Raw genomic sequence first — 27,415 nt, forward strand, 5'->3', positions numbered from 1 at the left:
GACCAGAGAAACCGTCCCTCCCCGACAACAGAGGTGCCGCAGTCAAGCATCTGAAGGGCCTGAAACGCCAGAAAAAACAAGGGTACTGTGATGACTGCGTCAAGTTCATGAAATTACTCTTGTACGGGCTGATCGTGATGTGTTTTGCTTCTAGAACGATCCACATCGAAGCCTTGGACGACATGTCAAGTGATTCCTTCATCAACGCCCTACGCATTGTTGTCTCCATGCGAGGAAACATATCACGCATTTGGTGTGACAAAGGAACGAACTTTGTAGGTGCATGCAACGAGTTCAAACTGGCATGGAAGGAGATGGACTCTGAACGACTGACATCAAAGATGCTGGAAAGCAAATGTGAGTTCAAGTTCAACCCCCCTGCAGCTAGTCACATGGGTGGCGTTTGGGAGCGTCAGATCCGAACGGTACGCAGCATCCTGAATGGTCTTCTCAGAAGATCAGGCCAGCGTCTCACTACTTCATCACTTCGTACGTTCCTATACGAGGTGATGGCCATCGTGAACAGTCGACCACTGTCTGTCGAGTCACTGGAATCGGCAGATGGACCACGCCCTTTGACCCCCAACCACGTCCTCACCATGAAGTCAGGTGCCATCCTTCCGCCCCCTGGTGTGTTTGAAGATCCAGACCTGTACGCCAGGAAACGTTGGCGCTGTGTCCAGCGGATGGCAGACGAATTCTGGCTGCTATGGAAGAGCCAGTACCTTTCACTTTTGCAGAAACGTCGTGTCTGGCAACGTCCCCAGGCAAACGTACAGGTGGGAGATGTTGTTGTCTTGCATGACCAGAACTTGTGCAGATCAGAATGGTGCATGGCTCGTGTAGTCGAAGTGATGCCGGGATCTGATGGACTGGTCAGACGAGTGAAAGTGCATGTTGGAACAAAGGATCTAGACAATCACGGCCGTCCCACTGGTGATAGTCGCATATTAGAGCGACCTATTCACAAAATGACTGTGTTAGTAGATCGTGAAAATCACAAAGACAAAGCTGTGTAGGCAAACTGAAAGAACATTGAACTTTGGAGTGTTTTTCCAATTTGACAGTTGTTGATTGTTGCGGTTTGTTTTTATACCAGATGATGTAACGGACATTTATGGTTTAAGTGGTGCGTTCTTGTTATGCCGTCGAGTAAATGACTAGTGGCATTTAGTTGAAACGAGATGTGTTGAAACACTGAAAACGATTGAACCATAATATTGTTGTGTAAATGTTTTGCAACACAATGGTTTTGAGTTGTAAATTTGAAATGTCTAAATCTGCGTTTGTCTTCTTTTGATATAAGGAATATGTTTGTACAAAGGTTTTTGAAGGAAATTATATTAATATAATTTCCGGTGGGAGTGTGCATGCCGATGTGGCATGCATTCACCTACTTTTTGTTGTAATTACGTTTGCTCAAGTCATTGCACGATGTAAAAAGAAGTAAACCGTGTTTTTATTGTGGCACCTTGTTGTGACCCGTTTTGTGGAGCGTTAATATTTTTACGTGAAATTCACGTGCTCCTTGTTCAGTTGTTGTGACCTGGTTTTGGTCGGAGCGTCACAAACTGCGTCGTTTAGTTCTAGAACACCGTGAGATTCACGTGCTTTTTTTCGTGTCTTGATTTTGAGGTGAGCCCTGCGAATCTGCGTTGCAAGTTTTAGAATACGTGTGACTCACGTGTTTTTAGCTTTGTGATGTCAGCTAGTTCCTTGGCCTTCTTTCTGTTAAATATACCGTTTTAAGTTTTGAGCATGCACGGAGTGCGTGATCGGTTACTGATTGGTTGTAAAATAGTAGCTTCACCCGATTCTGTCTTAGGAATGTTGTTGGTTGGTCAATCCGGTGACCTTTGACTTTTGAATAACTATGCCATGTTAGGTTTTTGTTTCCATAAATACCACTGCTTGACTCCTGTCTCGTCAGTCGATCTGAGGGTTTTAGGAAGCGTTTGGTTTTGATGTAAACGTATGAAGGTTATCAAGTGAACCAACGGAGTGTTTCTTATGTTTTAACGTCAACGTAATGTTCTTGGAGACAGTTGTTTCTCAAGTGTGAATCGTTTTGTGCCCTTCGTTTGTGAGGCAACACGTTTTGGTACTGCTGGTCAACCCACACAGCGCATAAGGTAATTTTGTTGTTACTTGTTTGTGTTGTGTTTTGGTCGCCTTTTTGTAATGACTTTGTGAGTTGTTTATGTACAACGTGAGTTGAAAGTCTGACTTGTTGTAGTGTTTCTTTATTGTGTGTTCAACTGTTCTAGTGTTGTGAACGTACAGCAATGATTTGTAGACGCTAGAAAGTCGCTAATGTTTATAATGATAACTTGTGTTTTCTGTGGTTAACGAAGTTCGAAGTGAAACGTTTTCTCCGACTTTTTCAGCCTTACGTTAAAAGAATTTAGGTAAAAGAAGCTTGCGGTCTGTGGTGATCGTTTGTAAACGGGCTTATTTCTTGTAACGTTATTGAGGGAAAGTGGATGAGTAAATATCTTGTTTGTGACTTTGATTAACGCAGGAACGTTGTCGTTAGACTTTTTGGTATGACAGTTTGCTTTGTATTCCTGGCCTGATGAGTCAATGTTTTTGTATTTTTCTGAAAGTAGCCATTTTGGTTTTAAACGTATGTATGCTAAGTTTCTTGAGTATTCTTAGTGCTTATGGTATTGTTGAACGTACGGAACGTAATTCTTTATTGTTGAACGTACAGAACGTAACTCTTTATTGTTGTTGAAGGACTAACCAACGAGTGTTTGGTAATTGTAACTTTCTTGTCTGTTTGTCTTCGCCTGTCTTGTGATTGTTTATTTTTCTTGTATTTACTTCTCGTGTCTTGTTAATGCATTTGATACTTTTGCCATGTCTAATAATTTGTTTTCTTTTCTCTTTTTCTTTCTGTTCATAAGTTTTTTACCGCAATACGTAGTATCGCAATACGTGGTACTGTAACGATATATATACATTACTGATCCCTAGTGTCAGATGTAAAATAATAAACCAGTACTTTTGCGCGTTATCGCTTGTAACCTGTGTTTGTCATTTCGTATGAACAATATGTAGTACCAGCCTCGCTCACGAAGGCGCGCACACTGACATTGACATCACCCTGACCTTGAATAATTTAGGTCATTACAGCTCGTGGTTACTCAAAATGGTACACTAAAATGTTGAGCAGTTTGATGTTTCACATCAAACAAAACAAATATGGATAGCACCCTTACATTACCCAAACCCCATCCATGACCTTGACCTTGCAATGTCACATTTCTTTGGATATGATAGTCCAAGGAAAATGTTTGCCATGCTACAGCTGATAAAAACAAACAGCCACATGTGTTAGGGGCTACTGTGTGCTATTTGTCATGTGATCTGGTAATTAACCGGGCTGCTTTTGCCTGCTGCTTTGTCATGTGTGAGGCTGTAGCATCTGTGAGAAAGAGAAGGTAAAAGCATTCAGATTTTGTCTGAGACTACGCACATGCACACTCCCCCTAAACTTTAAAATGTGTCACGCTCACAGACCATCTGGGAAGCTAGGGGCCAGAAGATCAGTTGATAGAAAAATAGTCTGTTTACGGTATCCCGACCGACCCTATTCTTTACCCCCCACCCCTAAACTTGTTCCCCATTTTTGTTCAGAAGGAAAACAAAAATTGAAGCCTAAACAGGAAGGGTAAAGGGGCAATTGCTCATGTTAAAGGCACAGTAAGCATACCTGTCAAGCTCTTGTGGACTCTCACCATAAGATTTTGCTCACAAAACCATAAGTTTGCACCAAAAAGCATAAGACAACATGCAAAATTGCAGAAGTCGTTAGATTAATCACCACAAGAACTAAATACATGCACACACACACACACAAAAGAAATCAGCCTTATTTCACACAAAAGAAAAACACACTTTTCTCAACACTGAACTGCACTGTTTTGTGTCATTTTGAAATGCAAAGCATGTTTAAATGTAAATTGTACCGAGAATCACCTAAATTGTACAAAGACAGTACGTACACTTCCAACCAGACACACATTTAGTGATTTACACCGTACCCCTCACAAAATGTTACCAGAATGCACAAAAACACCACATGATAGTAAAGGCACAAGACAAGTGTGTTTTAACAACACTCATTCATTGAGCACACTCACAGTGATTCAATCATGAATGGAAACCCCCACCACAATGTTTAAAAGAGAACATTTTAGCCAAACAGAATATGTAAAACACACAAGTTACAAGCCAGAAACTCATGTGTGTCTCAGCAATCAGGGACAAATACCAGATCAACAAAAATATGACATGTAAATGCTTTAGTTTGAGGTCGCGCATGTTCTAAAAACAAGTCGTATAATGATCGGTTGTGACAACCATCCGGTGCCAACTTTCGCTCTCTGCCTCATATGGCGATAACTTCTTCTTGAGGAGCCAAATTCACTATTATAAACAAAGTGGTCTGTTACTCTTATCGGGGCCTGGAATCTTTTCGCGGCATGCGTCTTGGACAACCCGATAGCGGCAAGCCCCCACCCCCCCCCCCCCCCCCCCCCTCCCCACCGACCGTCGGCGCGCTGCGTTTATGTTACACTAGGCCTTGGCAGAAACAAGATGGGTTAAAATCTAACAGGCCCCTGATCTTAAGACTTTTTTTTAATTGAAATAAAATCGAATTCATTAATATTATGTTGTCTGTGCGCTCGTCTTTACTCATACACTCACAGGTTTCGTACCAGTGTAACACCCCCCCCCCCCCCCCCCCCCAGCTTAAAACTCTTTGTTTGGCGACTTACTACTGCAGAACTTAAAACTGTTAACCCTCTAGAACCTGCTCATGCTAGCAGCGTTTCTAAACTTGTTTTTTGTGATGTTTGGTAATTCATTATCTCCAGGCAAATATATGCACTTTTATACAGCCGCGAAGTGTGTTACGAAGTGGTGTGTGTTGCGTGTGCCTATGCACACCAGCTTGGCTGAGGAGGGTGGAAAGCCATGCATGAAGTTGGCGGCAACGAGTGAATTTGTTTGCCTCAAAGCGAATGTCCGATACCGGTCGTTGTCGTAAAGAAATAGTCTCAGTAAATTTGCAAAAAATACACTATCCTCGTTTTCTAAGCCATTTTTCTCAAAGGTTTGGTAAACCGAGGCTTTTTTGTTTTCAAACGCTAATGATTCCGTCAGAAACATCGAACACGCTTTAAATGTTGCAACAACAACATCATAATCCAAACGCAGGTAAAATACTCTCTAACTATACTGAATTTGTGTTTGTAGTGCTGTAGTACAAGTTTCTTCGGTTTTACACTACATTTTTAGCTTGAAGGGATTGTAGTATGTTATATTTTGCAATATGAATAATTGTACATATCAATATAATGAAATAACAAGCAAATCGAGTCCAAACTTTTAGGTTTCCAACCTGGCAACTGAATAACAAGATGGCGTACATTTTGTCGTCTGCTTCCCCCTAACCCTTCATAAATGTAGAAAAAGTCCCCGAGTTTCCCCCTTCTTCTTGCCTTGGCTGCAATGTTTACGCGGCTGGGATTTATCACCGCGCGGCTCGCTGACAAGATAAAATAAACAAGCTCCCCCACTGGAATTGGGAACTAGTGGCCATATGTCTTCGAAAATGCATCATAACGCCCTTATTTTTATTTATATGGCTTCACACTTGGTACAACGTGAGAAAATATTGTGTAGATCATAGAAAAAAAATATTACATCTAAATTGCTTTGGTTTGAGGTCGCGTGTGTTCTAAAATCAAGTCCGACATGATCGGATGTGACAGGAATCCGGCTACTTTCACTTTCGATCGTTAGCTCTTCAAAAATGCATCACAACTCCCTTAGTTTCATTTCTATGGCTTAAAACTGCGCACAACGTGAGAAAATACCTTGAAGATACCGAGAACAACAACTATAGTACATGTAACTGCTTTAATTTGAGGTCGCGTGTGGTCAAGCATGTGTGGTTGTTTAGGTGTAATCAGCCACATATACTTCTGGCAGAAGTACAAAGCTCTTTTGCGTGCCACAGAGGGACACAGGGGTTGGACATGGATACCATTTTTGATTCATTACATAAAGTTGACCAGTGCCTGTCCTGTAAGCCAAGTCCATTGTTCTAGCTACTACGCTACCAGATCCACATTGGTTGAGATAAGACAGAATTATAATGAAGTGTCTTTGACTTTGAGGAGAAACCTAGTTTTCTCTTTTTTAGTTTTAATGGGTATCTCCAGGTTGTTCAAAGACAGGCAATGCAAACTAGCGCTTGTAATATTGTTCCATGCACACTCCTGCCCCCCTGATGGAAATACTGTATTCAAAAGTGAGGAAACTTATTCTCTACTTTTCCATTTTTCTTTTGCTTTTGCCGCAAGGATCTAACAATGTAATGTCAAATCCTAACTGTGAACACTCCTAAAACGAACAAATTACAAACACATTCTGCAGTAATGTGAATATTTCTGACTGCATATATCAAAACAAAGTAGCACGGATCTTACCTTCCGTGTCAACCCCCTTCCTTCCAGCTCGACCAGCCATCTGTTTGTAGGAAAGGGTGTCCATAGCACGGCCACCAAACATGGGTGACCTCACGATCACACGTCGGGCAGGTAAGTTGACCCCTGAAGACAAGGTAGACGTGGCCACCAGAATCTTCAGTAGACCTTGTCGGAACGCTCCTTCAACGATGTCACGCTCGTCAAACGTCAGACCTGGAAAGAGATTCTGGCATATCAAGCAAGTTTGTGTCAAATGGCACAGAATCTTCTGTGAGAAAGTTTTAAAATACTGTTGATCACGTTCTCAACTTGCCTCAATTTCATATGTTTAAAATAACATTCAGAAAATCAAGCATAGAGACAGGAAAGGTTAAATCGTTGGAATGTCTATTTCAGGACAAAAAACAAACAACCACTCACAACCTTGACCTATGGGCCTTTTGTGGACTGACAAAAGACACAACAGACAAAAAATAACTGATGCTGTTACTTATTTCAAAATGTGACTGGGATGACTTCAAGATGGTCAAAGCAAAGAGAGAAACAAACCCTATTAACAGCTGCTATAGGGCTAATCTCCCTCATCATCACCACACATATAAAGAAGTAGACATGTGTTTATAACTGCTGCTGTACCTGCGTGGTGGTAAGCCACTCCGTACTGAATGACTTTGCCCAGCATAGGGTCCACACCCACAGCACTGCGTCCCAGTTGTTCCAGGACGTTGCGCAGAGCTCCCTGGTCGATGGGTAGTCGTGTCATCTCTGAGGCCTTCACAAAACCTACAACATAAAACAGTCATACATTGATGGAGAAATACCATGGGCAGCAAGCTCGGCAGTATTTGTTTGTTTGTTTGTTTGTTTGTTTGCTTAACGCCCAGCCGACCACGAAGGGCCATATCAGGGCGGTGCTGCTTTGACATATAACGTGCGCCACTCACAAGACAGAAGTCGCAGCACAGGCTTCATGTCTCACCCAGTCACAGTATTCTGACACCGGACCAACCAGTCCTAGCACTAACCCCATAATGTCAGACGCCAGGCAGAGCAGCCACTAAATTGCCAATTTTAAAGTCTTAGGTATGACCCGGCCGGGGTTCGAACCCACGACCTCCCGATCACGGGGCGGATGCCTTACCACTAGGCCAACCGTGCCGGTAGCTCGGCAGTATACTTTTTAATAGAACATAGTTTTGCAGAGCCGCCTGCCAATGAACAGTCGAGTCATATCTAATGCCTTTAGAAAGCCTAGAATGTGGGATACACACAAACACATACTGGAGGTAAGCGACAATGATTAATCAGGAGATATAACGAGATGACAGACAAACATTAACACATAACAACAACAACAAATCACAAACCGAGAGAGAAATGTCAAGGTGATTTTCTGCAGCAAGCTTCATGGTAGAGTTCCTTTAACTCTTTCTACCTCTTCTAATTCTTCTCATTTCCTTACACATTGTCTGTCAGTGTCAGTCAGTAAGTCAATCTATAACAAGAAGAGCAAACGCTCGATCGAGTCACTTTCGCAGTTCTGAATATTATATGAGGCATCAGATGGACAGGAAGAAATTGCTATTCACAACACAATGAGTCACGTTCACATAAAATTTGAGCCCGGTCACTTTTATAGTTTCCGAGAAAAGCCCAACGTTAAGTTGTGTGTTGCCGAACAGAAAAGGCTAGTTATCTCCCTTGTTTTTCTGATAACGTTCGTAAAAGGCTACAGATGTAAATACTTTGATGTAAAGAATAATCCTACAAAGTTTCAATCACATCCGATGAACTTTGTCAAAGATATAAAATGTCTAATTTTTCCTTTGACGCTGACCTGTGACCTTGAAAAAGGTCAAAGGTCAACGAAACCATCGTTAAAGTGTAGAGGTCATTGGAGGTCACGACTAAACAAAATATGAGCCCGATCGCTTTGATAGTTTCCTGTCAAAGATATAAAATGTCTAATTTTTCCTTTGACGCTGACCTGTGACCTTGAAAAAGGTCAAAGGTCAACGAAACCATCGTTAAAGTGTAGAGGTCATTGGAGGTCACGACTAAACAAAATATGAGCCCGATCGCTTTGATAGTTTCCGAGAAAAGTCCAACGTTAAGGTGGTGTCTACGGACGGACGGCCGGCCGGACAGACTAACACTGACCGATTACATAGAGTCACTTTTTCTCAAGTGACTCAAAAAGTATAAATCAATCCAACAAGCCAGTCTTTAATGATTCCTTCATGTGGAAAACAAATCACTCTGCAATAATTCCTTCAAATTAATCGATGTACCAGATAGCAAAACTCTCCCGCACAAGGTATCTCTGTTTTGACTGCTCCCATTCCTTCCGCTTTCGTTTGTTTGGTTTGTTGTGGGTGCTTGTTTTGTTTGTAGCCTCCTGTGAAAGAAATGATGACTCACCAGTTTCTCCTGTGTAAGCTGCCAGAGCTGCAGGGTTCTTCATCATGCCATACAACTCCCTGGCAATCTTCTCCGCCATTTTCTCACACCACACTTTGGTCGGGCAGAAGATCAAGACAGCATGGCCGTCCAGTATGGTCTCCAGGCACAGTGGAATGATGTGATCCTCATCACCTTTAAATGAGAAATGAATGCTGAAATTGTTTGTAAGGAGCTCAGTTAAGTGCGATATGCTACCTGCCCCCCATGCTAACTTCACAAGACAAATGTATGGCAAAATGTAGAAGTCCTCTGATGACAAGTTGTGAAACACAACTGCTCAAAGGAAAGGATCAAAGCTGTTTCAAAGTTCATTATTTTACTTTCCTTATCATTCCTGCTGTCTTGTTGTTTCTCAGTGGGGTATTTTCTCTCACTTTTCCTGGCAAATGAGTGTGTGCGTGCAATGTGTCAAAATCTGTCCCTGCATGAAAGCAGGAACAAATAAACTGACTCCAAAGTAAGAGGCAGGGGTCCAGAGGCCGCCCAGGTCTGGGCATTTTAAAGGTGATTTTGTGGCCTCTCCTCGCTGGTAAAGGCCAAAAAAACATCACTTTCCGGATTTCCGTCCATGTGAAAGTGGGAATCCCCATACCATACCTTGAAAAGTAGCCTTGACCTCAATGTCCCTGACCTTGGTCATGGCCTGGTCGTAGATGGTGGTGCCGACCTTGATGTGCTCGGTGAGTGGGACGGGGCGAAAGTCGGTGTGGAACAGGTTGGCGTCTAACCATGTAGCCAGAAGATCAAGGTTGGGAAGGGTGGCGCTCATGCCGATCACTTGAATTGGATGCTTACTTGTCTCTTTTGATCTGGAAGTTAAGATGAGTTCAATTTTCAGCTGGACATTCACTTACCAAGTGATGCTCATGAGAATATAAACTAAAAGGAATGTGAAATGATAGAGAGTAGCTGGATAATCAGACCGAAGGACGTTCACTTACCAAGTGATTCTCATGAGAATATGAACTAAAAGGAATGATTGAAAATATCTACATAATTAAACAGAAGAAAAATCACCAACAAGACAATCCCATTCCCATTCAGGAAGGGGAAGAAAAAAAAGAATTGACAAAGAACTACAAAGTAAAATAATCTAGCAAATAAAAAGAGAGACATAACTGCATTCAGAATCATTATGCTCAAAATACTGTCCCAGCAAAACCTACAACTGACTCCGAAGCACAAAAAGACAGCACAGTTTTGATACAGCTTGTCTTGCTGCTTGTCAAATCAGAAATAATTTCAAGATGAATGAAGTCAATACAGAAGCCTGCCACAGATACACACCTGCGCGCCATGTAGCAAATTTTGGTCAGCAAGAGTTCCAGCAGGTACCCCCTGTTTGAGTCGCCCACCATGTGCAGCTCGTCAATGACCACAACACCTGCAAATAGTCAATCTACTTTAAAGGTATGACTGACCACAGAATCATATGACTTATTACACTCAATTTTCCTTCAGTCTTGAACGGCTATTTTCATTGACTGAATTTGTTCTATACTAAATGCTCCAACCAAATCAAACTATCTGACAGTTTTACAGAATCATTACAAATGCAGGGCAAACTTTTTATTCGGGCCAGAAAGTGTTGATGCATGAAACTCCAAAATGACTTGTCAGTCTGGCTATTTGTTACGGTTGAATAGACTGGCTCATTGAGTTTAAAAATGACCCATTAATTTATGATAAATTAGCCAGGCTACCTTTGTGCTATATTTGGCCTTATCCGTTCATGTATGTTTTTGTTTGTTTTGTTTTTGACAAAACAACAAAATTGGAACTATTAACCTATACACATGTATTCCTCTGGACTTTTAATTTCCTGCAGTTTGCTTGTCCTGAATAATGACTGTCAACATACCTAACAGGTCAATTCTATTCTCCTCCATAAGCCTGTTCACCTAGCTGTTGCCTTTCTCTATGTTGTTTACTCACAAAACTATACATTTGGATCTAATTACTCATAGTCATACACATGTTAACCTGTTTCATTCTTAGAAGTTTGCTTGGCCTAAATTTGGAATAATGACTGTCAACCTACCTAACTCGTCAATTCTATTCTCCTCCATAAGCCTGTTAACCAGGCCGTTGCCTTTCTCAATGGTACACACGGCCACATCTAGACTGTGAAACCCTCCCGCAGGGCTGTGACTCCCCATGAAGCCTCCCACACGCACTCCCGCATCTTGGTACAGGCGCTGGAGCGAGATCATCTTTTCTCGCGTGACAGAGACAAAGGGGAGGATGAAGAGAGCTTTGCGACGCGTTTCTAGCACTCTCTTCAGCATGAGGAGTTCCGCCACCATGGTCTTGCCGGCGCTTGTGGGCGCTGAGTAGACCAGGTTGCCACCACCTGTAACAGTCCGCATATTGTTTATTCACCAACAGTCTTATACTTATAACAACGCACAAAACTTAGCCATCACACCAGGGCTGAGGTGAATGAGAAAGTAACCAACCGGGTGGGAGCCAGCCGCGGTGTTGGATTGGTTGAAATTGAGGTTTGTTGTGATTTCAACCAATCAGACCCTGCTGTTTGTTCTCATTCTTTTGTTAGGCACCCATTTCGCTTGGTGCACCTCGGTCCAGAGCACCACAACTGTCTCAGGAGATAACTTTTTTCTTTTTTTATCAGATGATATCTTACACAAATTAATAATACATGTACAAACTATAAGCATCGTCCAAAGGATAGATGCAGAATTTGATTATGGTGCAAATGAAATCGACAAATTCCAGCCCTCGTCATTGGAAACAGTTGCAAAACACTTGACAAAGAGCTGAACAATTGTTCGTTGACGTTCTGTTTCATCACACAGCCCTGAAAGTCCAACAAATGGTGTACTCCTCTTTGGCTAGTGATTCTGAAAATGTACTAGCCAGAGTCAGAGAGCTAACGTTACTAGCTAAACCAACAATTTGTTTCAGCAACTTTACTTGCATTTGGCGAGTAGATGAACATTTCTACTCGCAAGATACATGTTTCTACTTGCCATGGCGAGTAAAATACTCGCCACTTTCTGGCCTGATTCCAGCTGCTTCACCTAAAGAGTGCACCAAGAAAGTGAAACTGAGACTGAGAGGGACTTAACTTATATTCTCTGTAAATTGAACAGTCAGAATCTGACATGGTAGCTCTGCGTCAACTCTCAGGATGTGAAAGAACTTCAGGATGAAAATTCATCTCCATAATTATTATAAAGCTACAGTACATGCTCTCGTTATGTGTCTTACACTCAGCAGTAAAGACACAAAAGTAGTTACTTCACCAAACTTACTCAGCACTTTCCCAGTGGTAAGACACTGAGCCTGCCATGGAAACATGGCTGTGATTCCCTGACTGTGGTACGCTTCCAGAACAGGTCCTGGCAGTCCCCATGACGACAAGGAAAGACTTTCTGTAACAGCAAAAAAGACATTCTCAGATAAACACCTTTTAAATTGTCATTATAACAAAAAGTATTTGATTCTGAAAGTGACATCCAGAATTCAGAGGTTATGAATTATCACTTTAAATTCAAATTCAAATTTGATAAATGATGTGTTTCTTTCATGGGAGACAGGGAACGAAGAGAAAATCAGTTCTGTTACAGGTAAAGGGGCTGAGAGGCCAATGACAATTAATTCAGGAAAGCAAGCAAGCTCGTCAAAAACATACCTGCATTCTGGCTCCCAATGCTATCTGATACTTGATCACAGTCTGTTGGTGGTACTTGAACACTGTTGATGTGTGCAGCACAGTTTGTGTCACTGCTTGGTGTTACTCTGCTGACACTGGATTCTCTAAGCCTGTGGTGAGAATCTGCTGATAGCTTGCTGATTGCTTTGTCATCTGTGCTGCCTCCAATCTCTTGTGGAGATTTGGACAATGTAGCTGATGAAAAAGGCGCGTTCTTTGATGCTGCAGAGGAGGATGGTTTTTGTGATAAAGCTGCCAAAACCACAAGCCCTGTTGAAGAGTTTCTGTGTGCCCCAATACCAGAAGCAGAGACATCTTTCTCGTGCTCTCCACCACCTCTTCTGCTACCCGTTATCTGAGTAAATCCATCACAAGTTTTCTCCAAAGTTTTCTTTTCACATTGCACAGCAGACACATACTTGGGACGAGGTTTCTGTCTAGGAGAGCTCTTGTGTGCAAGGTTAGGCGCATGCGTACGATTTTCTTTGCTCGAGTTCTCTTGTAGACTAGAATCTACACTCATACTCACAGTCACAGTGTCAGAAGACACATTCTTGTGTGGTCCTTTGATTTCTGACTGATTAGAGGGTTTCCTTGTGTTCTCGCTAGCAGCAGTGTTACCACCACCACTTTGCAAGCTGGCTGGTTTGGTGACAGGCAAAACAGGTGAGACATCTGTCTCAATCTCAACTTCGTCTTCCCGCTCCTTAACTTGATGACTTGTAGTTGTATTGTCATATCTGTTTGCTAGCCTAGATTTACAAGAAGAAGATGATGCAGCATGTATGTGATGTTTGGGCTGTTTATGGTCACCTGGTGCATGCAGTTCAGGGCTGGGGGAGGCAGGGCATAGAAGTTTGCTTTTGTGCACTGGTGCACTAGTGTGAGGTACTTTGTTATGCCCAGACTTGCCCCTTTCTTCAATCAAGCTCTTCCTCTTCTTGTCTCGAGGGCTGTGTGTTGGAGTGAAAGACTCATTAAATAATGAGTCACCAAAAAGGCTTGGCTTACTGACACCAGATTTTTTTCTACTACGGGAGTTTTTCCGTTTCACAGGGTTAGCGACATCCCGGTGCACTGGTTTGGTGGGGGTCTTTGAAAAAGCTTGCTGGTTTGGAAAGAAAGTTGTTGTGTGAGTTTTGCTGGTTGACTCATAAGCTGCCGCTTCCAAACTGTCGACGGCATTGATGATGTCTGCATCCAAGTCAAGAGCGAATGAGGAGGAGATGGAACAGTCTGGAACAGCTGAGCTGCTCGCACAGGATAGCTTGGTCTGTCAAGGAGAAGAAAAAAAAATTCATATATTTATCCAAATATATTGTCTATTTTAATTTGTGCTGTTAATTTTCCAACAATACAAATAGTTGAAACTTTTTTGTCCCCCTCTTTTCTTCTAGGACTTATGCGGCGGGCTACCCTCTGAAGATGACACTGCACTGCTGCAGAGTCACTTTGAAGGTGTTCAGTAGTGGTCCTGTTCCGAGCCAACGGACGCAGGCCGCTACACAGTAAGCTCCCTATTTACGACATTGACTGTAAAGTCGGGGAGCCAGACTGAGTGAGCGTCCCCTCCAGAGATCAGATGTGTCCCCCAAATGACAGACAACGCTGTTCCTGTCCTTTGAACTGATCATCACAAACTAAAGCCCGTTTGACACCAGCAGTAGTGCACCCTGTGTCCCTCAGTACTGTCCCTGAAAAACCATTGATGGTTACCATTTCCATGGGTGCAACCTGGAAAATTCCCAAAACCTGCAAAAGTTGGGGTCCAGGGTACCGGCCCCTGGCGGGGTACAGGGGCAGTGCCCCGTTGGTGCGTTGTCCACGAAACTCGCCTCGACCTGCACCTGAAGACTGTTGTCTGCCACGATCCGAAAAAGAACATCAGCCTCCCCGATATTCTCGAGAACCACCCACGTGACCATTGTTCCAAGCGCCAAGACTTGTGTCTGCAACTCCAACTGAAAATATAGACATCTGATTTCCGCGCTAAAGTTTTGTTGAGATGAGCTTCATGGTAAAGTTCAGCTGCTTCACAAAATGCAGAAACGTCACCCAGCTGACGTTCCCTTAAGAACACGGTCAATTCTTCTGAACAACTCTGAAGTATCTGCTAACATAAGAAGAAGTCCTGCAAACCTTCAGTAGTGTTAGAAATACCCAACAACTCAGTCCATCGGTTGAGCAAGTGACGACACTGGGTTAAAAACGCTAAAAATGACTCGCCTACCTCGGGACGAACATCTTAGAAACGCTCTCTGAAACCCTCCTCTGTGCATTGAAACTTTCGAAGAAGATGGGATTTACCCCATGAAAGGGTTGGTTCTCCTGAAATGGAATGATACAGCGACAAGGCACTACCTTTCAATAAAGCAGCTAAATAGACAGGCCATTTATCCACATCCCAGCCGCACGCCGAAGCATGTGTTTCAAACCTAAACAAAAACGCATTAATGTCGTCTTTGTTTTCATGAAACATAGGCAATTTTGATTGGTGAGGAACAGAAGTATATGAATGAACAGCCTTTACCGTCTGAGCTCTCCTTTTTAACTCTCTCAGTTTCAAGGTCTATATCGCTTTTCCTACTCCTAGTCTGTTCTTTCTTTTTCAACTTCCAGCCGAGCCAAACTGCCTCAAACTTAGCATGCTCTTTTTCTTTTTTGACTTCTAGTCAGGCAAGCTCTCTATCTGTCTCAAACTTAGCATGCTCTTGCCTCTCTTTTGCTTCTGCATCTCTTTTTTCTTTACGTTCTTCTCTGGTAAAATGTTGCTGTTCCCTGACAAAATCAGTTAAGTCTTTTTCTTTAAGACCCAGTTCTTTCCCACGAGACAGCCACATATCCCAATCCTCACTCATGTTGATATTGTATACATGTCACAATACTGTAACAAGTTACGTTATAAAACACTTTACACTATCACCCTAGTGTGCCTAATTATAAGTCAAGCAACAATCAAAGTATAATCAACAATTAAAGACCCAAAAAATCGTGAAAGTTCTGCGGAAAAAGAAACAAAACCTCTTACATTTTGAGATGTTATGCGCCAATGGCGCAAGAGTAAATGAAACCATGTATCATATAACGAATAGATAATACAGCAGCGTAAATATTATATTGCCATGAACAAAGACTTTACATCATCAGCCACAGTCAGAAATATCACAAGAAACAGCCAGTGCTTTACTGTGGAGTGTACTAAAACACCAGTGTACAGGCTTGAGAGCAGACGGAGGCGAGCGAGACTAACAACCTTCTACAAAGTCCACCACGGCCTTGTCGCAGTGAAGAGCAACCACGCACCAAAGCCAAGCCCACCCAAGTGCACGACTAGGCAGATCCGCGCTCTATCCTACGAAATCCCCCACTCTAGGACAGCCTACAGGCAGAAAACATTCTTCCTGCGCACCATTCCAGAGTGGAACCGCCTGCCTGTAGAAACTGCTACAGCGCCATCCTTTCAGGCCAGGCTGGCAACTCTCCACTGACCCACCACCCCCAACCTCCCCCCCCCCCCCCCCCCCCCCCCCCCCCCCGCTGAACTTCTTCATAACTCCACCCCTGACCAAGCAATAGACCGGAACCACCATCACCCAAGCGTAGCAGATTCATCACCATGCTGATGCTGGCTACCTACCACCAAGAAAGAAAGAAAGAAAACAGGCACTCTTTTTTTTCACAAGAACAGTTATTCACTTATTGACTGGAACAACCTTGATGACAACACGATCCAGTCGTCAACGGTCAACGAGTTCAGAGGAAAACTGCTAACCGCTGATTAAAACACCAAGTGCTCTCCCCAACTTATCCGCCAACGAATATTCCCAAGTTTGGGACCTGTTCAGGCTGTTGGCGTAAAACATCAAGTGTATCAAGATGATTCTAGAATTTCTATACCCATAGATCTACGACCTGTTTTAAAGCGTAAACGTTGACACGATTCAACCCTTGCTTACACGGAAAATGTACCCTTGGATGATTACTCTGCACTAAATTTCAGGCAAAAATACATCAATCAAAATACTTACATTTCATATTCCTCGCTCATGTCGTCGCTTTCATCTTGGAGCAACTGACAGCGTGGGGTCCAAGTCGGCCATGATGATGACGTAAGACTTCTTCAGCACCGCACACAATGATAGTTACGCGTTTTAAAATTCGTCTGAAATTAGTCAAAGCGATTCCAGACGCTTCCATTTATATCTAGTAGCTTCTTGATTTAAAAGAGTTAACAAAATTGAATACTTGTAATTTAGAATACCAGAGTTCTAATTTTCGGAAAAAAAATGCCATCTCGATCTCCCTCTTGCTTCAATGACGAAAGTGCATATGGCTACCACTGATCTAAACAAACTGTTGCATACTAACGAAATGGCACAGCATGTTGAACATGCAAAGTTAGAATCTTGACTGTGGCCAGAGCATGTAGTGCACAATTTGATGAAAACAATCCTCCCCAATAATTAATTATTTTGATAATTAATGTTGTCGCCGTAACGGTAGCATTTACGGAAGTCTCCCCAATGAAAACAAAATTGAAGGGCATATATCTCTATTATAATGGATCCAAGAACAGCTCCAAACTGTTTCCCGGTTTGTTCATGGGAAGGGGTTCGCGATGGCGCAGTGGATAGGGGAATATCAAGACAAGGGAGGCAAATGGGGGCTGAAACAATAGGGCGACGCGTTTTTCGTCGCCCTATCACCTAAGTACATAATTTTCATATATTAGGGCGACACAAGTTCGCCCCAACTCCCATTTGTATAAGTATATATATATATATATATATATATATATATATATATATAGAGAGAGAGAGAGAGAGAGAGAGAGAGAAAGAATGAGAGAGAGAATGTATATATGTATATGTGTTTGTGTGTGTGTTTATGTGTGTGTGTGTGTGTGTGTGTGTGTGTGTGTGTGTGTGTGTGAGAGAGAGAGAGAGAGAGAGAGAGAGAGAGAGAGATAGAGAGAGAGAGAGACAGAGAGAGAGATAGCGAGCGAGAGAGAGAGAGAGAGAGAAAGAGAGAGAGAGAGAGAGCGGGGGAGAGAGAGGAAGGAGAGAGTGTGTGGTGAAAGATATTGACAAGAATTTTTGAGAGAAAAAAGTCGTAATTAAAGACAAAGGTGTAAAAAATAAACTGTTTATCTTTATAATACTTTTAGTCTTAAGAAAATAAGATATTATTTAGAAAAATGATAATTTGTTCAGAGGAACAATGTTTGTTTTTCTTTAAAACAAATCATAACATTGATTTTTCAAAAGCAATTAGTTAAAATAGTTATATGGACAGTATATGGTAATTTGAATATTATGTAGTCAATACAGATGGTACGTGAGAGAACAGAAAGAGGAAAAAGTACCCCCAAAAAGGTTGAATTGTGTTTCATGTGACAATGTTGGATTGACTTTACATAGACAAACTGTTACTTGAGATAAAGTAAATTTGAAATGCATGCTAAGGGTTGTTTTACCTTTAAAGGGAAAAGTGTTGCTAGTTGCTTGGTTCGTCCACTGACTAGTCAGTGGATTGCTTGCTTGCTGGTTTGGTTTATCACACAATAGTTTGGTGGGATGACCAATGAGTTGGGCATATATGGCACTATGCGCTAAAGACTTCATACTTAGAAATGCTGTCATAAAAAGATCTTGTCGTTTCGGCTGTAATAATTTAATTTTAGTTTGCTGACTTTATTCAGATAATTATGTACTTTTACAACTATTCATTGGCCGTGTATAGATAAGAAAGATTTAAAACGTTGAAAGGCATAGACTTTGTTCGGCTCTAGCTGTATAAGACCTGTGACGAATTAACACAAAACACAAAACTTTGAGAACAAATATTGCTGTTATTCCAACTAGCATTCATCAAAAACATCACCTTTACAACATTCCACACCAGCCACAATTTCATTTTCCAGTTTGAGATAATAACGTATAATTGTATTGATTTGCATTGTATACTAATTTGATTTCGACGTTGATACTATTCAAATCGGTGTTCGCATCAGGAACTACACGCTTTGGTCTGTTTGTCACGATTTCAGTGACACGTTAAAGAAACTCTTTGTTGGGCGCCTTTCTCAAATTGCAACGTAATGCGCCTGTATACCGCATTGCGGGGAAAAGTTTTAAACAATCACGAGATGCACGTGGAAAGTGCCAGCGTGAAAACCGTGCAGTTATCGGGTGATTCTTCGCTCACGGTTTAGAACACGTGTTTCAAGCATGCTATAGGTGTGTTTGGTAGGCGACCAGTGATTGGTCAGGAAGATCGCTTGGTTTGGGGAAGCGACTGCTGATTGGTCAGGGAGATCACATGGTCTTTCTTCCCAGTCCTTCTGTCTTTCTTTTTCTACATGCTTTTGCAGACAGAGGTCTGTTTTGTTTCCGTGACTAAGATTTGGAGGATTCCAACGCGTTGCAAGACTGGTTTAGGTCTACCAACGGGCTTCTAGTGTTAGTGCAATACACAGAAGGCTTAGGACACGGGAGGAATTTGGCTACATACTTTCGCTGACGAGCGGGAACCAAATATTCAAGCGGTTTGCTTGGGAGAGCTACATTTTACGAGCTGTTGAGGTAATTAGCCGTTACTTTACGCTGGTGACCGGTCAATGTCTGTGAAATGTAAACTCTGTTTTGTTTCTCCATGATAGCGTATAGCTTGCTCATTATAACGCTAAATTGTAATCTGTATATGGTTTTTGCAGATATGGAGAGGCGGAGAAAATGTCTTGAGTTGTTATTAAAAGTCTATCCTTGCAGGTACCACGTGCTCGCTGAAGGGGGAAGTTAGATATGTTAAAAGGTGGAAAAAGGGGATTGTTGGCATGGTCACTGCACCAATTGCTCTTGTTTCAGCTTGTTGCTGGTTGATGCCGGTTGTTGCTGGTTGACGCCGCTTGTTGCTGGTTGACGCCGCTTGTTGCTGGTTGTTGTTGGAGGTGTTGCTGTACGTTTGCTGGACGTTTGCTACCTGGCTGCTACCTGTTTGCTGTTGAAGACGGGCTACACTGTTGCTGTCCTTTGTTCTACGGTTGCTGTTCTACGGCTGTTACTGGTGTTGCTCTAACTTTCACCCGTATGCTCCACTGCGTTTCATCTAATGGACCCTGGCTACACTGAGAGTTGAGTGCACCCATGCGTAAACGCCCCCCACCTTATCATCTTTCTAACCCTTCATGACGAACTTTGAGTTGTGACAACGTGGAGTGTTAACGCCTGTACAGGCAGACTTTTTACAGAGCAGCTAAGTGTTTTCTAACTTTACACGGTTCAGCGTGTTATTATTTCATAAACTTTAACTGTCTTTTGTCAGTTGTCTTCATTGTTATGTTTACGACTTGGTCGTAAAAACATTATTGGCTTCACGAGAAGAGGGAGGTGGAGAGGTAGTGTATATAAACAGACGTCTAGAACTTATACTTTTGTTGTTTCTAACTTTTTTGTGTGACTGCGAGTGTGGATCGTGGTGTGGTTAGTCAGTTAGCAGTAATTGACCGTTTTAGGTCATTCTTTTGACTTTAAAACGTGACACTGTTGGAAGTGACGACTGATGAATGAAGATTAACGCGCAGAGAATATCATATCACAACAAGCAGGAGCTGAGGTAGCTCAGATCGTGCTACTGACAATGTGCTTTGTTGGGCTGTGACGACAATATTCAGCTCAGAACATTTTTATGTTTTTAAATTCCTGGTACGTGATTACTTCCATTCAAAGTGAAAAGAGACCCACAACGGCAGCGCTGACTGCCAACACTGACACATAATGATCCAGCTGGATCTCCAAACTAACCCCATGACTCAAGCCTGTGTTGCGACTTCTGTCTTGTGTGTGGCGCACGTTATATGTCAAAGCAGCACCGCCCTGATATGGCCCTTCGTGGTCGGCTGGGCGTTGAGCAAACAAACAAACAAACCCCATGACTCTCCTTGAAACCACCTGCGGCTCGGGTGCCTCGTTGATCGGGAGCTAGAGCGCGACAGCCCTTGCGGTGGCCCTTTTTACATTAATTTTAGTCAAGTTTTGACTAAATGTTTTAACGTAGAGGGGGAATCGAGACGAGGGTCGTGGTGTATGTGCGTGCGTGCGTGCGTGCGTGCGTGTGTGTGTGTGTGTGTGTGTGTCTGTGTGTGTGTGTAGAGCGATTCAGACTAAACTACTGGACCGATCTTTATGAAATTTGACATGAGAGTTCCTGGGTATGAAATCCCCAGACGTTTTTTTCATTTTTTTGATAAATGTCTTTTATGACGTCATATCCGGCTTTTCGTGAAAGTTAGGGCGGCACTGTCACGCTCTCATTTTTCAACCAAATTGGTTGAAATTTTGGTCAAGTAATCTTCGACGAAGCCCGGACTTCGGTTTTGCATTTCAGCTTGGTGGCTTAAAAATTAATTAATGACTTTGGTCATTAAAAATCTGAGAATTGTAAAAAAAAAATAAAAATTTATAAAACGATCCAAATTTACGTTCATCTTATTTTCCATCATTTCCTGATTCCAAAAACATATAAATATGTTATATTTGGATTAAAAACAAGCTCTGAAAATTAAATATATCAAAATTATTTTCAAAATTAGATTGTCGAAATCAATTTAAAAACACTTTCATCTTATTCCTTGTTGGTTCCTCATTCCAAAAACATATAGATATGATATGTTTGGATTAAAAACACGCTCAGAAAGTTAAAACGAAGAGAGGTACAGAAAAGCGTGCTAACCTTCTCAGCGCAACTACTAAACCGCTCTTCTTGTCAATTTCACTGCCTTTGCCATGAGCGGTGGACTGACGATGCTACGAGTATACGGTCTTGCTGAAAAATTGCATTGCGTTCCGTTTCATTCTGTGAGTTCGACAGCTACTTGACTAAATGTTGTATTTTCGCCTTACGCGACTTGTTTTTTGTTCCATCTAAAGTCGGGGTCAAACCCGGGAACATGCAGCTATTGGTTTTACCGTGAGGGCGTTAAACATTGCTTATCGTCATCACGTGATTACATCCTGTGCTTTGTATGTCCCATACTGATGAACATCTCTTGTGTAAAACTTGATTCGCAAATATCTTAAACGCCAAATGTTGTCTTGTAGACCTATATATAAAACAGTTTTGTTTTTACATTTAGTCAAGTTTTGACTAAATGTTTTAACATAGAGGGGGAATCGAGACGAGGGTCGTGGTGTGTGTGTGTGTGTGTGTGTGTGTGTGTGTGTGTGTGTGTGTGTGTGTTTCTGTCTGTCTGTCTGTGCGTGTGTGTGTGTGTAGAGCGATTCAGACCAAACTACTGGACCGATCTTTATGAAATTTTACATGAGAGTTCCTGGAAATGATATCCCCGGATGTTTTTTTCTTTTTTTCGATAAATGTCTTTTATGACGTCATATCCGGCTTTATGTAAAAGTTGAGGCGGCACTGATTCCAAAAACATATAGATATGATATGTTTGGATTAAAAACACGCTCAGAAAGTTAAAACAAAGAGAGGTACAGAAAAGCGTGCTATCCTTCTTAGCGCAACTACTACCCCGCTCTTCTTGTCAATTTCACTGCCTTTGCCATGAGCGGTGGACTGACGATGCTACGAGTATACGGTCTTGCTGAAAAATGGCATTGCGTTCAGTTTCATTCTGTGAGTTCGACAGCTACTTGACTAAATGTTGTATTTTCGCCTTACGCGACTTGGTTTTTTTGTGTGCCTCAGTTGCATCCAGTCCGCTTCAAGCTGAAAAATAAATGAAAAGAATGAAACCCTAGGTTGTTTTTTTCTTTTTCCTTCTTTCTTTCTTTCTCTTTACAGCTGAGCGTCCTTCTTCATTGGCGTTTTATAAATTTATCAATTGTGTGTGGTTTTCTACAATGGACAAAATCTTGTATCTTTAATGTTGGTTATTGTCTTACATATGTCTGTGTTTGGGTTGACTTAAGTGTTGTTTGTGGCGGTGTCATAATGGAGTTAACATAGTAACAATCACAATAAGTAAGAGGAAAAGCAAATTGTAAGCGTGCTAAAGTTTTCTTAGTAACAGTTCTCTTTTCATACAAGTGGTGTTTAGTGTAACAATGTAAGTTCCGCCTTTACCCCGGTGCCGTTCTCCTTTTAGCGAAACGAAAGAAAGAGGAGGCGGTGAGGGAAGCCAGAAAAGAAGTAGGCCTACATATGATACACCTTCATCCTGTGTATGCTCTATCGTCTGCAAACAGGGTTTCTTTCTCTGAAATTGTTTGTTTGTGAAACAATTTGTTCTGTCCGTCCGTCGCGATATAACCTTCGTGGTTGAAAACGACGTTAATTGATTTGTCTGTATGTAAGTGTCTTCGGTCCTTGTTGCTGGGTTGTTTCTTTGTCTTGTTTGTTTGTTTGTCTGTGTTTTTTGTTTGCTTGCTTGCTTGCTTGTTTGTTTCTTTGTTTGTTTGTTTTTGCTTATGTTCTCTTGAATTGCCTGTCTGTCTGCTTGCCTGTCTGTCTGTGGGGTTGTTCTGTCGGTCTGTTAGTTTTGAGCTTGTATTAGGTTTTTGGGTGTTTGTGGTTGTCTTGCGGCTTTGTTTGCGTATATTTCCTCCTGCTTGCATGTCGGTTAGTTTGCCCCTCTTTCGCTAAAAGTATTGGTCTATCTTTCTGCCTGTCTCTGTCTGCCTGCCTGTATGCCTGTCTGTCTGTCTGCCTGCCTGTCTTGTTCTGTCTACCTCTCTGTCTGTCTGCTTGTCTGTCTGTCTGCCTGTCTATGTCTGCCTGCCTCTGTCTGCCTGCCTGCCTGCCTTGTTCTGTCTGCCTGCCTGTCTGTCTGCCTGTCTGTCTGCCTGTCTGTGCCTGTCTGTGCCTGCCTGCCTGTCTTGTTCTGTCTGCCTGCCTGTCTGTCTGTCTGCCTGTCTTCTTCTGTCTCTTTGCCTGTCTCTCCCTGCCTGTCTTGTTCTGTCTACCTCTGTCTGTCAGTCTGCCTCTGTCTGCCTGCCTGTCTGTCTGTCTGTCTGTCTGCCTGTCTCCTTGCCTGTCTCTCCCTGCCTGTCTTGTTCTGTCTACCTCTCTGTCTGTCAGTCTGCCTCTGTCTGCCTGCCTCCATGTCTTGTTCTGTCTGCCTGCCTGTCTTCTTCTGTCTCTCTGCCTGCCTGCCTGTCTTCTTCTGTCTGCCTGTATGTCTGCCTGCCTGTCTGCCTGCCTGTCTGTCTGTCTGCCTGTCTTGTTGTGTCTGCCTGCCTGTCTGTCTATCTGTCTGCCTGTCTTGTTCTGTCTCCCTGCCTGTCTCTGTCTGCCTGCCTGCCTGCCTGTCTTGTTCTGTCTGCCTGTCTGTCTGTCTTGTTCTGTCTCCCTGACTGTCTCTTTCTGCCTGTCTGTCTTTATCTTCCTGTAAGTCTGTCTGCCTGTCTGCCTGTCTCTATTTTGTCTATCTCTTGCAAGTCTGTCTGTCTGTCTGTCTGTCTGCATGCCTGCTTTCTGTTTTGTTAAATTGACCTGTCTGACTGTTTTAGGGGGTTCTTTTTGGAGTTGTGCCTTTGCATGTTGTTTTTTGCTTGTTTGTTTGTTTGTTTTTGTTTTTGTTTGTTTGGTGTTGTTTTTTGCAAATGCAGCTTCAGGTCATTTTCAAATGTTATAAAAGCTTTCTGCTTGCAGCATTCCAAGTCCATTGTAAAAAAAAATCATTTCACAGACAAACAAACAAACAAACAATCACACACACACACACACACACACACACACACACACAGACACACACATTTTAACACATGCACGCACGCACACACACACACACACACACACACACACACACACACGCAAACACGTTTCTGGACGAGCACACATTCTTACAAATACATAGATTGTCACATCATAGCCATGATTGCTTTTTTTCCAAATTAGGAAATGTTTAATTGCCAACATTAGAAATAAAACCAACCATCAAACATTGCTTTACTTGTTAAATTTGCAAAGCAGAACAACCCGACATTCTACACTTGAACGCTTGAATATAAAAGAGATAACAGCGACAACACAATGTACAGTTGTTAATATAATAAAGGCCGTAGCTTGATAGTGATGTGCAAAATGCACCTGGTACGAGCGATATCTGATAGAAACAGTCGGCAGACCAAACATAATAATACTTCTTCTTCTTCTTCTTCTTCTTCTTCTTCTTCTTCTTCTTCTTCTTCTTCTTCTTCTTCTTCTTCTGCGTTCCCGTTCTCTAATACTACAATATGGTTAGTTTGAGTATTGCAGTCCACGAGACAAACTGATTTTTAGATAGAAAAAGAATACATTTATTCTCTGTAAGGTTTGGTAATAGGGAAGGGTGGCGGTGGGTGGGTAATCATCTGGTTCAAAGCGGGAAAAAAGATTTTCTTAACAGTAAAACAGATAACAGAAATTAGGCAAAAGGCACATGCATCCATTGTTTAAAGGCACAGTGCAGCTCACAGCCTTCGTTTTGCGTTTTTGTTGCAGCTGAGTGCATTTACAGTTCAAAAATCCTCCTATGGTAGTAAAGCAAACCCAAAACTACCCAACGACATCTGTGAAGCTCGACAGTTTCTTGTTCACGCGAGTGCATAAATTAACCTAGTTATAAGAAACTTGGTAGTTCTTCTAACGGATAGCTGCCTGAGGTATGACTAAAAGCCCCAGGGGCTCCGTGCACCTGGATTTGACAAGTTCAGTACCTTTAAGAAAGAAATCATAAAACCGCGTCTTTGCTTTTAGTGATTACTTATTTTGCTTTGAAGATAGTAATACAGAAGTAGGCTGCACACAGTGTCGCACTAGATCGGCCTGATCTTCATCTCGGTGAACTTCATGGAGTACCCGGTACCTTTGAAGCTCCTCCAGACCACCCCATTCTGATTCGGACCACTGCTGCTGTTCATGTAGATACCGTTCAGGTTGGATTGGTAGCAGGACCTGTAGGCCTACCACCAGGCGGCCCCGAAATACTGTGCACAGCTATAGCCTACTCTGTCGTTGTCCCTGTCCTTGGTGGAGAACTGCTGACCACGGTGGCCACTCAGGCTGTCGCCTGGGGATGGACAGACATAGGGTGGTCAGTGTGTGTGTGTGTGTGTGTGTGTGTGTTTATGTGTGTGTATGTGTGTGTACGTGGGTGTGTGCGTGCGTGTGTTTGCTCGTGTGCGTGCGTGCGTGCGTGCGTGTGGTCCCAGCCTTCCCATTGGAACCACATCACTTCCACTCTGGGTAGGAGCCGGCCGAAGCTCGAAAAACCCACTGTCCTCATGGGATTTGAACCACGACCTCCCGGCCCGTCCGATGCACTAACCACTGCGCTACGGAGGCCGGTTGATAGTATGTATACTTGTATTTCATAAAAACGTGTGTCAGGTAGGAATAGAACAAGGCACATTAGACATTTGTACACGTTACACAAAGAGAGATAGAGAGGCGGAGAAAGAGACAGAGGAAGAGAGAGAAAGACAGACAGATCGACAGACAGACAGACATATAGACAGATAGATAGAAGGATACAGACAGGCAGACAGACAAACAGACAGAGACAAACATAGACATGTGTGCTTCCCAAATGCAACGCGTTTTGTGTCTTGAGTAGTATCCTTTCAGGGCACGTACCAGCGTTTCCTCCAGTGAATTTGTCAAAGCGCAGAGTGAAGTTGTGAGAGACGTCTTCCACGTAAAAGTTGCTGAATCTCGCATTCGCTTTGGTTCCGTCCCACAGGTGCAGGTCGATACGCAACTCGTCCCTCTGTGAGGTGGTCAGCTTGTGCAGCGTGTCCAGTCCTGTACCGTGAAAACACACACACACACACACACACACACACACACACACACACACACACACACACACACACACGTACACACGTACACACACACACAATGATTCATCACGTGATTATTTGTCATTTCTTCGTCCGCTAACGGTTAGTATTGGGCTGACCTAGATTTCTTTATATATTTTTGTAATTATTATTCTCTTCTGGTGGATTTTTTTTTTAACATGTTTATGCTGTACATTACAGGACATCACCTACACAAGGGGACACAAACATAAAACAGAACACACTTGGACAATTACAACACATATGGGGTGGGTGGGTATCAAAAATATGTTTAAAAAAAATGTTAAATAAACAGAACCTAAGGGTTACATCAAAACATGCATATAATTATAAGCACCAATCCTTGTAAAATGTATCTAATGTGTTATTATACTTTTCACAAACAAATCTTTGCTTAAGATTTCTACTAAATGTCTGAAAATGAGGGATCTTCTTGTTCGTTTCGGAAATATATACGTGGTGTTTGGCACAAATTACTGGCACATCAAAAACTTTATCGGTGACTACATTGTTCGCAACTCCAAAATAAACCAGTTCTTTTGAAACTTTTAAATTGTCACAATGGGTGCAGTTTGCCTTTAACCAATTTACAAATTCTATCCAAAAAGTCTGCACTTTATCACACTCCCAAAACATATGTAAAAGGGTTTCTTCATTTCTACCGCAAAATGTACTCAACGACGTATCCACAATTTTTCGCAAAAATAGAAACCGTTCTGTCGGCAAAATTCTGTACAATAATCGGTACTGGAACCATCTCAGACAAGCATCTTTTGTTGTTTTAAAAACATGTTGAAAAATAACATTCTTATCTAACAAACACCGCCCTGATATGGCCCTTCGTGGTCGGCTGGGCGTTAAGCAAACAAAAAAACAAACAAATCTAACAAACAGTTTAAAGATTCAGACCATTTTTCGATACATTTTGGGACCGTAACATGTTCAGTCAATTGTTGGTAAAT

The 27,415-nt window shown here is 42.3% G+C and overlaps 2 protein-coding genes and 1 long non-coding RNA gene across 3 annotated transcripts in view; 1 reads left to right on the top strand and 2 right to left on the bottom strand.

The window, feature by feature from the left end:
• The window catches only part of LOC138945499 (DNA polymerase theta-like), a 28,716-nt gene extending 11,295 nt beyond the window's left edge, over positions 1-17,421 (bottom strand). The window contains exons 1-9 of the mRNA XM_070316933.1: positions 16,677-17,421; positions 12,628-13,921; positions 12,248-12,367; positions 11,011-11,322; positions 10,257-10,353; positions 9,567-9,778; positions 8,928-9,101; positions 7,143-7,289; positions 6,507-6,719 (exon numbers count right to left, since the gene is read on the bottom strand). Of these exons, the coding sequence (XP_070173034.1) occupies positions 6,507-6,719; positions 7,143-7,289; positions 8,928-9,101; positions 9,567-9,778; positions 10,257-10,353; positions 11,011-11,322; positions 12,248-12,367; positions 12,628-13,171 (1,819 nt within the window). The 5' untranslated portion in view covers positions 13,172-13,921; positions 16,677-17,421. The remainder of the gene's footprint in view (positions 1-6,506; positions 6,720-7,142; positions 7,290-8,927; positions 9,102-9,566; positions 9,779-10,256; positions 10,354-11,010; positions 11,323-12,247; positions 12,368-12,627; positions 13,922-16,676) is intronic.
• Positions 1-27,415, top strand: part of LOC138945503 (ficolin-2-like) — a 134,973-nt gene that overhangs the window by 60,863 nt on the left and 46,695 nt on the right. The gene's annotated exons all lie outside the window — the stretch shown is intronic.
• LOC138946076 (uncharacterized) overlaps positions 26,232-27,415 on the bottom strand; it is a 3,157-nt gene continuing 1,973 nt past the window's right edge. Inside the window, exon 3 of the long non-coding RNA XR_011449192.1 lies at positions 26,232-26,394. This is a non-coding gene — a long non-coding RNA (uncharacterized lncRNA). The remainder of the gene's footprint in view (positions 26,395-27,415) is intronic.

Source organism: Littorina saxatilis, linkage group LG13 (genome assembly GCF_037325665.1).
Source record: "Littorina saxatilis isolate snail1 linkage group LG13, US_GU_Lsax_2.0, whole genome shotgun sequence".
Classification (NCBI taxonomy): Eukaryota; Metazoa; Mollusca; class Gastropoda; order Littorinimorpha; family Littorinidae; genus Littorina; species Littorina saxatilis.